Raw genomic sequence first — 13,402 nt, 5'->3', positions numbered from 1 at the left:
TCCCAACCCAGGGATTGACCTCAGGCCTCTCACATTGCAGGTAGATTCTTTACTATCTGAGCCACCAGGGAAGCCCAAGAATATTGGAGTGGGTAGCCTATCTCTTCTCCAGGGGATCTTCCCAACCCAGGAACTGAACCAGGGTCTCCTCCATTGCAGGTGGATTCTTTACCAGCTGTGGGAAGTCCCCACATATTATATAGATGCTGTGTATAAAGTATTGCCTTTCCCTAGGATATCTCTATTATGCTTTTCTGGTAAGCAATTTTTTATTCATTCTTTGGGAGCTCTACCCTAAGCTTCTATCCACCATTAGTGGATCATATTCTTCTTGTGTCAACATTTTACTTGTTTCATGCTGCCATTATGACATGTCTCACCAAGGTAAAGTTATTTGTTTACATACATAGTGAATATTTCATGTGCTTCTTGAAAGCTATAATTATATTTAATAAAGCAAGATTTATCATTTATTAGTTATCATTATGTGTTAAGAACCGTGATTGGAAATGTAATTGGAAATTCATGATTTTATACCTTTTGAATCACTCATAAACAAATCATGTCCATAAAGTCCAGTAAATGCAGTAGGAGAACAGAGAAACACTTAAGTCTGGAACTTAAGAAAAGTTTCTAGAAGGTACAGTTTTACAGAAGAAGAAAGCTGTGGCATTACAAAGAAGGCTTCCCAAAGCAATGCAGCTCAACTCTTGATGAATATAGGCACAAAAATTCTCAACAAAATACTACCAAACTCAATTCAAAAGTACACTAAAAGGACCAAATAACCATGTTCAAGTAAGATTTATTCCTAAGCTGCATGGATGCTTCAATATACACAAATCAATAAGTTTACATCACATTGATAGAAAGATGACAATCATATGATCATCTAAATAGATGCAGAAAAAGCATTTGAAAAAATTCAATCCTTTCTAGATACAAATACTCAAAAAACTAGGAATGGAAGGAAATTATCATATTTAAGGCCATCTATGAAAAGCCCACTGCTAACATTACACTCAACAGTGAAAAATGGAAGGTTTTATTTTAAAATCAGGAACAAGGCAAGGATGTTCATTCTTGCCACTTCTATTTAACACAGAACTGGAAGTATTAATCAGATCATTTAGGAATGAAAAATAAATGAAAATCATCTAAATAGGAAATGAAGAAGTAAAATTATTTCTGTTTGCAGATGACATGTTTTTATTTTAAAGCCCTGAAGTTTCCACAACAATCTATTAGAATAAATGATCCGATAAAGTTTCAAGATTCAAAACTGATGTACAAAAATCAGTTGTATTTCTATATACTAACAATTAACTATCAAAAGAAGAAATTTAAAAAGCAATCCCAATAATAACATTATTAAAAGTTAGAAATAAACTTCATGGAGGTAAAAATCACATACAATGAAAACTATAAGACACTCATAAATGAGAAGAAAGTAAAAAAACAATGGAAAGACAACCCATGTTAACAGATTAGAAGATTTAATATTGTCAAATTTTCTATATCATTCAAATTTACTTAAAGATTCAATCAAATCTATCAGTGCAAATGAGATTCCAATAGCATTTTATTTTACAAAGCAGAAAAGACAATCCTATATTTTATATGGAACCAAATGGGCTTCAAATAGCCAAAACAATCTTGAGAAAAAGCAGTATACCTAGAGGCATCTTACATTCTGATACATACATCAACGGGACAGAAGAGACAGCCCAGAAATAAACCCACACAGACATTCTTTATTAGAGTGAGGATGTCATCTCCTATTCTTAGTTTTCTGATAGCTTTTAAAATCATGAATTCTGTCAAATTCATTTTCTGCCTCTGCTGACGTGATCATATGATTATTTACCTTTATATTTTTAGTATGGTAAATTATTGGATTTTCTTATGTTAAATAACCTTGAATTTCTAAGTTAAACCCCATTTGGTCACAGTGTAGTGTATTTTTTTAATATATTGCTGATTTGACTTACTAGTATTTTGTTAAAGATTGTTACATGTATGTTCACTAAAGATATTTGTCTGACTAGGAAACCATAATAATGCCGACCCTTTTAAATAGTTGGTAAGTATTCCTCCATTCTTTAATTTCTGCTTGAGTATGTAAGTTGACCTTATTTCTTAGACAGAATTTATGAGTAAAGCTGTGCCTGGAGTGTTCTTTGTGTGAAACATGGTAATTAAGTTTTTTATTTCTTTAAAAAACGTAGAGCTTTATCAATTTCTGTTTCTTGTTTCCGTGTTCGTGCTGTGTATCTTTCAAATCTAATATCTGTTGCTATCTCTCTGATTAGCTTGGTCAAGCTAGTGAAAACACAAATAAAAAAATGAAAAAGATATTTGAACAAAGACTTCAACCAAAATACAAATGGTAAATAAGCATGTGAAAATATGCTTATGCCATTAATTATCACAGAAATGCAACTCCAGTCAAATGAGATATCCCTATACATCTGTTACAATGACTTGATTAAACAAATTAAAAACTTGATAATACCAAGTGCTGGTGAGGATGTTGATGGAGCTATCTGAAGTCATACATTGTTGATGGGAATGCAAAATAGCACAATCACTTTGGAAAACAGCTTTGCAGTTTCACAGAGTTATTCATCTATTTGCCATATAACTGAACAATTTTACTCTTGAGTGCTTTCAGGAGAAAAGAAAACTTTAGCTGACACAAAAACCTGTGTGTAAGTATTTATAATGGCTTTATTCATTGTTCCCAAATACTAGAAACAAGCCAAACGTGGTGAATGAATGAACTGTGATACATTCATTCAGTGGAATATTATCTAACAGTAAAATAGAATGAATTAATGAAATGCCATATGAATGGCCCCCAAATGCTAAGAGAAAGAAACCAGACTTGAAAGGCTATATCAACATACATTTAGGTGAGAGTCTGGAAAAAGGGAAATTATAGGAACACAAAGCAGATCAGTATTTAACAGAGCTTGGTGTTGGGGGGGGGGTGGGAATAGGATGACTCTAAAGGAACACAAAGGAATTGAAGGGATGATGGAATTACTCTGTATTTTGAGTATGAGTCATGTGCTTGTGAAAACTCATAGAACTGCACACCAAGAATGTATCTTATTCTATGCAAATTATACCACAGTTTATAAAACACCATACATAATCTGCAATTTACTTTTTCATTCATTATAATGTTTCTAAATACTCATTCATGTTGTCTGTATAGTTCTAGTTCATTCTCTGGTTCAGAGAAATCTGATGCATAATATTGCATTGTGTGAATATTTCAAACATATTTATCCATTCTCCTGCAAAACTATTTTGGAGTTCTTTTTCAGTTTTTCTTTTTCTATTATGCACAACACTGCTATGATAGTTCTGGAACAAATCTCATTGTGCACATATGCTAGAATTTTCTGAGTTATATAACCATGGGTAGAAACACACAAATTTAGAGAATGTCTTTATTCAACTTTACAAAATAACAAAGACATTTTATTCTTAAGTGGTAGTCTCAATGAACACTCATACCTGAAATGTTTACTACATCATTTCCAGGATTTCACATTTTCACCAGCATTTGGTATTGTCAGACTTCTTAAAGTTTGCACCCTTGTCAGTGTAACATTGTATCTTTTTATGGTCTTCATTGGCATTTTCCTGGTGATTATTAAGATAAAGCATCTTTTCATGTTTTGTTTTACTTCCTATTCCTAATTCTTTTTCTCCTATGTGCATTTTCCCATTGAGTTGTTTGTGTTTCCCTTTTTGATTTATAGCAGATCTTGAAATAGTCAGTTTAATCTTTTGTTAGTTTTTATGTGAGGCAAATAGATAACATCATTTTTTAACTTATCTTTTTCACTTTACTTATGGTGGTGGTGTTGAAAATCAGAAGTTGTGAAATTTAAAGGAGTGAATTCAATAACTTATTTTTAGTGCTTTCTGTGTCTTGTTTTAAAATGTATCCTTAACTGAATGTCATAAAGATAATTTATATTTTCTTCTGAATGTTTTTAAAATTTTCTCTTCTACACTTAAGAGTTTATTCAATGTGGAATTAGCTTTTGAATATGGCATGAGGTAGGGATCCAGTTTGGGTTTTCCTGGTGACCCAATGGCAAAGAATCGACCTGCAATGCAGGAGATTCAGGAGATGTGGGTTTGATCTCTGGGTCAAGAAGATCCCCTGGAAGAGGGCATGGCTACCCACTCCAGTATTCTTGCCTGGAAAATCCCATGGACTAAGGAGCCTGGTGGGCTACAGTCCATGGGGTTGCAAAGAGTTGGACACAACTGAAGCAACTGAGTACACATGCATGCAGAAATCAAAGTTAATTTGCTACATATGCATAAATAATTGTTTTGAAAATGCATTTTTCCAAAAATGCATTTTTCCAAAAATACTTTTTTCCCATAATATCTGAAAATTCACTTCCATCATATTTCAAGTTTACTTAGGTGCATGGGCCTTGTTTTCTGTTTCACTCAGATTCTCTCCCTATGTCAATTCTATACCTTGTAATTATTATTCTGATTTATCGTGATATCCAGTTGGGTACATTCCCCACTCTTTGGGATCATCTTCTTTATTTAGTTATGCATGTGATATCTGTTTACCTGAAACTAATAGACTGCCACATATTTCTTCAGCAAAGATGTGTTTATTTGGGCTCAGCAGACCATTGTAATTTGGGGTCTGAAATTGAGGTGAACCACTTGCAAGTGCCCATTAGGCAATGCTTTTATAGAGAGAAAAATTGTGTTGGTAGGGCTACAGTAAACAAAGAGTCCGTGACTTTTCACTGAAGGTGACCTTGCCAGGGAAGAGGAGGAATCCTTCTTCTGTCGAGCTCTGCTATCAACAGGGGCCGTAAGAGCTCCTCAGTCTGCTTCCCAACTCTATTAAATTGAGATTTTCATTTATTAGTCTTTTGTGAAAGTGAAAGCCGCTCAGTTGCGTCCTACTCTATGCGACTTCATGGACTTTACAGTTCATGGAATTCTCCAGGTCAGAATACTGGAGTGGGTAGCCTTTCCCTTCTCCAAGGGATCTTCCCAACCCAGGGACTGAACCCTGGTCTCCCACATTGCAGGCTGAGCCACAAGGCAAGCTCTTTTATAGATATAGATTAGTCTTTATAGATAGAACAATTTAGTTAAATTCAGGTTAATTTTCATCAAGAATACTTAATAGGTGCTCGCTTCGGCAGCACATATACTAAAAATTGGAACAATGCAGAGAAGATTAGCCTGGCTCCTGTGCAAGGATGACACGCAATTTCGTGAAGCGTTCCATATTTTTAACCACTACAATATTGTAAAGTAATTAGCCTCCAGTTAAAATAAATTTAAAAACCTGTGAATTTGCATAAGAAAAAAAAAGAATACTTAATAGGTGATCTCGTGTGCTTCCTATTGCATATACTATCAGGGACTATGACTGCTAATGATACCTCATTTACTTATTTGCTTAAAATGCTGATATTCCCATTGTAAAGTAACATATTTTTTCCATTTAGAATTATCAGGTAATCTGTGGGGTGAAATTTTGCCACATTTTAGATTATTTTATAATAAATCAATGAGGTGTATTATTTCTTGGCATTCACAAAATAGTAACTGTCTATCATGATATTGCTCCAGTACTAGCAGACATTTTCTGTTAAAAAAAAAAAAAAAAAGCTTTCCCTCATTAAAAGGAGGTAAATTATGGTTTATATCCAAAAGACTTGGATTAAATGCTTAATTATTTCCTTTAATTACAAATTTTCAGAGTAAGGATTTGATGTAGTCATTACTTTCAATGAAAGTGAGGTTCTGTTTTTCTGTTTTTCTATGAGTCACTGAGTATCATTATGGACTCCTGGATTTTTATTATGTGTTAAGTCAACCATGTAATTATTCCTTTTGAGGAAAATTGCCTCAAAATTGACTAGTGTCTTTTGGACACAATCCCATTACTATTTCTTACTTGCAAGAATAAGATGCCTAGGCTCAAGAATAAGATGCCTACTGTTCCCACTATAGCCTGACAGTTTCTCTAGTTCAGCCCCAATTTCAGTTTATCTTCTTATTGATCTAGTTTTCAGTTCTTTCTGCCTGGCCTCAGGGCATTTCTTCTAGTTTTTTTTTTAATTTATTTTTAATTGGATGATAATTGCTTTACAATGTCATATTGGTTTCTGCCATACAACAATGGGAATCAGTCATAAGTATACATACGTCCCTTCCCCTTGAGGATCCCTCTCTCCTCTAGATTTTTGTTGTGGTATTGTTTCAAGATCAGATATGCATTTTTTTCAACTCCAGATATTTATTTGGCGCCAACTATGAGCCAGGTGCTGTCCTAAGGATTCAGAAGTAAGCAAAGCAAAATCTCTGATCTCAAGAAGCTTACATTGCAAGAATGTGCAGGAGATGCAGGTTTGATCCCTGGGTTGGGAAGAGCCCCTGGAGAAGGAAATGGCAACTGACATTTGTATTCTTGCCTGGGAAATCCCATGGACAGAGGAGCCTGGCAGGCTATAGTCCAAGGGGTCTCAAAAGAGTCACGCAGGACTTAGTGACTAAACAACAACATACATTTTAATAGATACTGTGATATGGCGATATTAGATATTGTGGAGGTTTTAAGGTAATCTACCTATAAATGACTATTTGTAAAATTTATATCAGTTATGAGAATGAATTTTTTTTGAGAATGAATATTTTTTAAAAAAGAAAAAAAACCAGAAAATAGGAAAGAACTGCAGTATTCCAAGTATGAAATGATTAGGCTAGTAGGTAGAACTGAGAATGGAAAAGCAAGTTGGATTGCAGAAATATCTTGAAGGAAGAAATGATAAGATTTTTAAATAGATTAATAAGAGGTCATGATACAAAGAAAGCTGTCAAAGTTAGCTTTATAACCTTCCCTAGAAGACTGGAAGAATGACTAAAAACACTGATAGAAATAGTGTAGCCTGTGTGAATGGGTGGGCAATACCATCTCTTACTGGTATGGACTGTGTCCATACTTGTATATTCCGTGTACTGCATTGCATTAATTTAGTGCATGTGAAAAAGACAGTAGGACAGTGGTGTAGACAACAGCCCAAGATGACTGAAAATACAGAACTAGAGTAAGTGACAGGATTGCAGGTGAGTAGTAGAAATGCCTTCTTCATATCCCTCCTTTGATTCCACATATAAGTGATATCATATGGTATTTGTCTTTCTGACTTCATTTAGAATGATGAGACTGGCACATTATATCAACTCTATTTCAATAAAAAAAAAAAAAGACAAAACCAAAACAAACAAACAACAGAAAAAGTCCCCTTGCCCTATGGCCAGAATTGCCAAGAGCTGCCTGTCTCAGGGAAAATGAATCCAGAAATATCCAAAGTTCAGAATAGTTTGTTGAAGTTGTAATTTCAGGAGCTGTTTTCGTGTGTGTGGAGGGGAAGTGCATTCTCGATCTAGGATATCAAAGTGGAAGAGACAGATTTGCCCTTTGATCAAAGTTGATATTAATTGTATTCATTTTGGATAAGGGCTACACTATGGGCACAAATTCCAACTTATCAGCGCAATCAGTGCTCTTCCCTTTCCACCTTCCTTTTCCACAGTGCCCCACGTACATGCCTTTCTTTACAGGTTCTTAGTCGAGGGCTGGACTATTCAAGAGCTTTCTCTAGGTGGGATGCATGAGACAAGTGCTCGGGCCTGGTGCACTGGGAGGACCCAGAGTAGTCGGGTGGAGAGGGAGGTGGGAGTGGGGATCGGGATGGGGAATACATGTAAATCCATGGCTGATTCATGTCAATGTATGACAAAACCCACTGAAATGTTGTGAAGTGATTAGCCTCCAACTAATAAAAAAAATTAAAAAAAAATGGTTAATGGATTTCTTCACCCTGTTTTGAAGCAAAGGACCAAAAATTCCAATTCGACTGCGCGGGATGACTCTTTCAATTCCCATCCTCAAGGGGGCGGTGAGCACGGAGGCACCCTTTAACTAAGCAAGCTGAAATCTGCCGCAAACACTTTCACGTTCAGTTCCAGGGTGCGTCAGATTAGTCCCAAGGGCCAGCCCCGCATACTGAGCCTGCGCATACTGGCTCCGCTGGAGCAGGCGCATGCGCCTTCAGGCGGAGCTCACCCGGGCAGCTGTGGGCGGGTCTGAGCAGCTCCAGTGTTTGGGGGCTCAGGAGTGGTGGGAGGAGCCGGTGGCCTCACCGAGGTAACCACAGCGCCGTAGCTGCCCCGCCTTGCAGGCCTCAGGACTGTCATCGCCTTTGGGTGTGGGGTACTTTGGCCGGCGTCCCCGGACATAGCCCGGCCGGCTTCTCTCAGACACCCCCATCCTCCCCACGCCGCCGTCGCCGCCGCCATGCAGGGGGAGGACGCCAGATACCTCAAAAGGTGACGACTCCCCAAGGGTCGGTCCCTCCCCTCCTTGCTCGAACCGTGAGGATATTCTTAAGAGGTTCTTGGGTTGGCCGTGAAGTGTCACTGGGCAAAGCCAGAGGCTTAGAATAGGGATGGGAGACAAAGGAGAAATCACGGAAAGGGAGGGATAAAGGTGAATTGAAAGGAGGAAGGGGCCCTTGTGGGGTGCGGTTTTCTCCAGCCTTCTTTCCTGACTCAGCGGGGCCCTGACAGCATTGAAGATGGTTTCCTCGATACCTCACATTGTTCATGGGAGAGGGGAGAAGGGCGGAGTAAACTGCGTCTTCCTCTTTCCCCCCATCCCATTCTCCGACTGTTTCCCCTTCTAGATAAATCTTGTGGGTGCTGGCGCCTCTTCTGTGTTCTCCAATATGGGGTTCGCTGCCATGGGGTTTTGAAATAATGGAGGAAAGAAGTGGTGGCTTTTAATTCATGGAAGGCTGGATTGAGATGCTGATTTCCAGCCTATTTCTGCTCTCCTCATCCATTTCGTCCATTTGACTGCAGTGTAATTTTTGTAGGAGGTTCGTTAGTTATCAAGAGATTTGTTCGGAGCATGACATGAAACTAGCATTTCTTTAGTTTAAAAATGTTTGTAGTATCAATTACTCCTTAAAGAAAAATGTAATCTCCGATTATTTATTTGACTCAGGTCGAAGATAAGATCATCCCTCAAAAAGAAAAACATTCCTTTCATTGGGCCAAGAGTTAGTAGTGATCCAAGAGAAAAAAAATTTTAATAAGAACTCTGCATTTTTAGCTAAGGCTTTATCACTGATTGTGTAAATACCCTACACAGTCACATGTATTTTTTTAGACTCAGTTTCCTTATGTAATGGTGGGGCTATTATTACTTAATGAGAGATATGAGAGCCAAATATAAAAATATTTTTAAAAGATAAAACATACATGTAAGATAGTGGCATCATTTCAATTCATAATATACTTTTACTAAATATATTTATCCTGGCTTGGCGGGCCCTAATCATCATAGAAAGATCTAACATTTAATAGACTCTTAAAAGTGATTGAAACTATTGTAAAATCAATCAACCAACCAACCAACTGCATTCACCTTCGTTGCAGGCCTAAGGCATATATTGCCTGTCTGTCACATTGTATGGAAATATACCTGAAATTGTTACATAACCAGGGCTTACCAGTAAACATTTCAAAAAAAGAATATGTAATCATAGCAGGTATACAGTCAGCATTTATTTCCTCACTGAATTTTGCTTACATCATTCATTTAAAATATCTTGATTGAAAATTTTGTGAAAGAAGAAAAAAAGAAATTCTCCTTCACCTTTTAAATTCCAGATTCTCCCAGAGCAAAGAGTCCCTATTACATCATTAGCTTATTTTCACGCAATTGTAGTTGTGCCAGAAGATAGTTTTCTTAGAATTCTTGTACCCTGTGGTCCCTTAGGCATCCTATGACTTGTAATTGTCAACCCATTGCTTACTTTTATATGATGGGGAGTCCAACAAATAAAATCAAATGAGCCACTCTCATATAATGTTTGCAGTAAAATAAGGTCAGAATCTGGAAAGACTGAAATATACACTTCTCCATTTTGTCTAATTTTGACAATATAAATAAAGAGTTTGCATTGCCTGCTTTCAGTTTAGAAATGTGCATCCAACAAATAATCATATAGACTGGATGGCTTATAATATTTTACAGAACATTCCATTTTAATAATTGATTCTCTGATAGTAATTACCTGTATTCCTTTTGTAATAATTTTACTTTTGTTTTTAACAAGAGGACAGTATGTTTTCAATCTAATTGATTCACTCTAGTTTAAATTAGAGTGATTATTATAATTTCAGTGGTTACAATAGCTATTTCAGATAGCTACAATAGTAGCTATCACTGAGAAATTTCTGGTCTCTTTATATTTACATTTATGTAATACATTAGAGAATAAAAAATTGGGCTTCATTTTTCTACTGCCAGTTAGTATTTTTATTTGATAATGCTTAATACATACTTACTAAATACTTAGTGCATGCCTAGCATTGTTCTGGTCACTGAGAAAATGATGAAATAGACACAGTTCATATCCTCAATCAGATATGCACACAAATAGATAGTATAAATAGTTAAAATCTAGTGGGGATTAAACAATTTTTTTGACTCTTAAAACTCTCTAATGGCTTTCCATTGCTCTTATTAGCACCTACCTTTTCAGTTCCGTCTCTCTCTGTTCCCCTCTTGCCCCCAACATTTTCAGAAATTACTTCTTTTAGATCCCTGTATGTTTCAGTGTTAGATTCCAAGTTAGATTTCAGTTCAGTTGCTCAGTCATGTCAACTCCTTGCAACCCCATGAATCGCAGCACGCCAGGCCTCCCTGTCCATCACCAACTCCCAGAGTTTACCCAAACTCATGTCCATCGAGTCGGTGATGCCATTCAGCCATCTCATCCTCTGTCGTCCCATTCTCCTGACCCCAATCCCTCCCAGCATCAGGGTCTTTTCCAATGAGTCAACTCTTTGCATGAGGTGGCCAAAGTATTGGAGTTTCAGCTTCAGCTTTCCATAATACCCAATAAATTGTCTTTTCCCACTCTTAACTACTTTGTTGTTATTGTTTGTCTTTCTCTTTGGTCTATAAGCTGCAAAAGGGTAAGGATTTTTGTAAATATATTCATAAAGGATATTCATAAATTATATTAAAAACAACATATTTTGATGGTGTCTTTGTCTTTGGTATCAGGATAGACTAGCCTCAGGATGAATTGGGAAGTGTTCTCTTTTTTTCTAATTTTGGAGGAGTTTGAGAAGGATTGGTGTTAATTTGGTAGAATTTACTGTTGAAATTATCTTTGTTTGACTTCTCTTTGTTGGCAAATTTTTCATCACCGATTCAATCTCTCTACTTATTTGGGGGGAATTCAGAATTACTATTTCTTTTGAATCAGTTTTGGTAGTTTGTGAGTTTCAAGTAGTTTGACCATTTCATCTAGGTTATCTTCTTCGTTGGTTTAGAGTTCTTAATCTCTATAAGGTCAGAGATAATAGTAGTAATGTCCCACTTTAATTTCCAGTTCTAGTAATTTGAGTCTTAGTTAAACTAAAGGTTTGTCAATTTTTTTTATCTTTTCCAAGAACCAAATTTTGATTTTTTAAATTTCCTCTGTTGTTTTTCTATTCTCTATTTCTTTTATCTCTGTCTTTATTATTTTCTTCCTTCTAATAGCTTGATGTTTCGTTTGCTCTTTTTCTAGTTCCTCAAAATATAAAATTAGGTCATTGCATTGAAGTCTTTTTTAAAAATTGAAATATAATTGACATATACCATTATATTAGTTTCATTATGTACAACATAATGATCTGATATTTATATATATTGTCAAATGATTACCACACTAAGTCTAGTTAACGTCCATCACTACACAATAACAATTTTTTTCCTGTGATAAGAACTTTTAAGATTTATTCTCATAGCAGTTTTCATGTTACAGTATAGTATTATTAACCATAGACACCATGCTATGCATTGCAACCCCAGGTCTTATCTGTTTTATAACTGTAAGTTCATACCTTTCAACCACCTTCACCCACTTCCCACCCCCACCTTTGGCAACCACCAACTTATCTGTATTTATGAGTTCACTAGCAAGTTTTGTTTTACTTTTAGATTTCACATATTAGTTTGAAAATATGGTATTTGTCTTTCTGAATTATTTCACATAGTATATTGCTCTCAAGATCTGTTCATGTTGTCGCAAATGATAAAATTTTCTTTTTATTGCTGAGTGTCTGTATATGTGTGTGGGAGTGTACAGAGATGTGTGTTGTGTGTTTGTGTGCATGCGCATGCTTGCACACTCAGGAGTGTCTGACTCTTTGTGACCCCATGAATTGTAGACTGCCAGGCTCCATGGGATTTTCCTAACAAGAATACTAGAGTGAGTTGCCATTTCCTTCTTCAGGGGATCTTTCCAATTCAGGGATCAAACCTATGTCTCCTGCATTGGCAGGCACATTCTTCACTACTGAGCCACCTAGGAAGCCCATATGCTTATATACATATATTTTATCTAGTCATCTACTGATAGATACTTAGGTTGCTTCCATGTCTTAGCTATTGTAAATATTGCTGCCATGAACATGGAGATACATAATTCTTTGAGTTAGTGCTTTCATTTCTTTCAGGTAAATACCTGGAATAGAATTGCTGGATCATATGGAAGTTCTATTTTCAATTTTTTGAGAAATCTCCATACTGTTTTCCATAGTGGCTGAACCAATGTAAATTCCCACCAACTGTGTGGAGTTTCCTTTTCTTCAGATCCTCTCTAGCACTTATTTCTTGACTTTTTGATAGTAGCTATTCTAACAGATGTGAGATGATATATATTGTGACTTTGATTTTATATTACTGATGATTAGTGATGTTGAACACTTTTATGTAATTAACTATTGGTCATTTGTATATGTTCTTTGGAAAAATGTCTTTCATATCCTCTGCCCATTTTTTCCTCAGATTGTTTTTTGACAAACTGAGTTATTTTGGATATTAACCCCTTATCAGGTACATGATTTGCAAATATTTTCTTCCATTTGGTAGGTTGCCTTTTCATTTTGTTCATCATTTTCTTTGCTCTCTAGAAGCTTTTCGGTTTGACATAGTGCCAGCAGTTTATTTTTGCTTTTGTTGCCTCATCCAAAAAAAAAATCACCAAGACCAAAGGCAAGGAGCTTCCTACCTGTATTTTCTCTGAGGAATTTTATGGATTCAGGTCTTATATTCAAGACTTTAATCCATTTTGAGTCGATTTTTGTGCATAGTGTAAGATAGCAGGGCATGAGTGCTGAGTTGCTTCAGTTGTGGAGTCCAGCCTGTCAGGCTTCTCTGTCCATGGGATTCTCCAGGGAAGAATACTGGAGTGGGTTACCATGCCCTCCTCCAGGGAATCTTCCTGACCCAGGGATGGAATCCTCATCTCTTACGTCT

The 13,402-nt window shown here is 36.3% G+C and overlaps 1 protein-coding gene and 1 non-coding gene across 3 annotated transcripts in view; both read left to right on the top strand.

The window, feature by feature from the left end:
* Window positions 1–5,194: 5,194 nt before the first annotated feature.
* Window positions 5,195–5,302, top strand: LOC136170069 (U6 spliceosomal RNA). Its single transcript, XR_010663526.1, has one exon. It is a non-coding gene; the product is annotated as a U6 spliceosomal RNA (small nuclear RNA).
* A 2,859-nt stretch (window positions 5,303–8,161) lies between these two features.
* Window positions 8,162–13,402, top strand: part of KIFAP3 (kinesin associated protein 3) — a 139,667-nt gene continuing 134,426 nt past the window's right edge. The window contains exon 1 of one of the 2 annotated variants that reach the window (XM_065935676.1): window positions 8,162–8,406. Coding sequence is in view for 1 of the 2 variants with exons in the window: in XM_065935675.1 (XP_065791747.1) it covers window positions 8,375–8,406 (32 nt within the window). In the remaining variant the exon portion in view is untranslated. The remainder of the gene's footprint in view (window positions 8,407–13,402) is intronic. The other variant, XM_065935675.1, reaches the window with a different exon arrangement.

Source organism: Muntiacus reevesi, chromosome 5 (assembly GCF_963930625.1).
Source record: "Muntiacus reevesi chromosome 5, mMunRee1.1, whole genome shotgun sequence".
Taxonomy (NCBI): Eukaryota; Metazoa; Chordata; class Mammalia; order Artiodactyla; family Cervidae; genus Muntiacus; species Muntiacus reevesi.
Note: the sequence above shows the minus strand (reverse complement) of the source record. Positions and strands in the feature narration are given on the sequence as shown.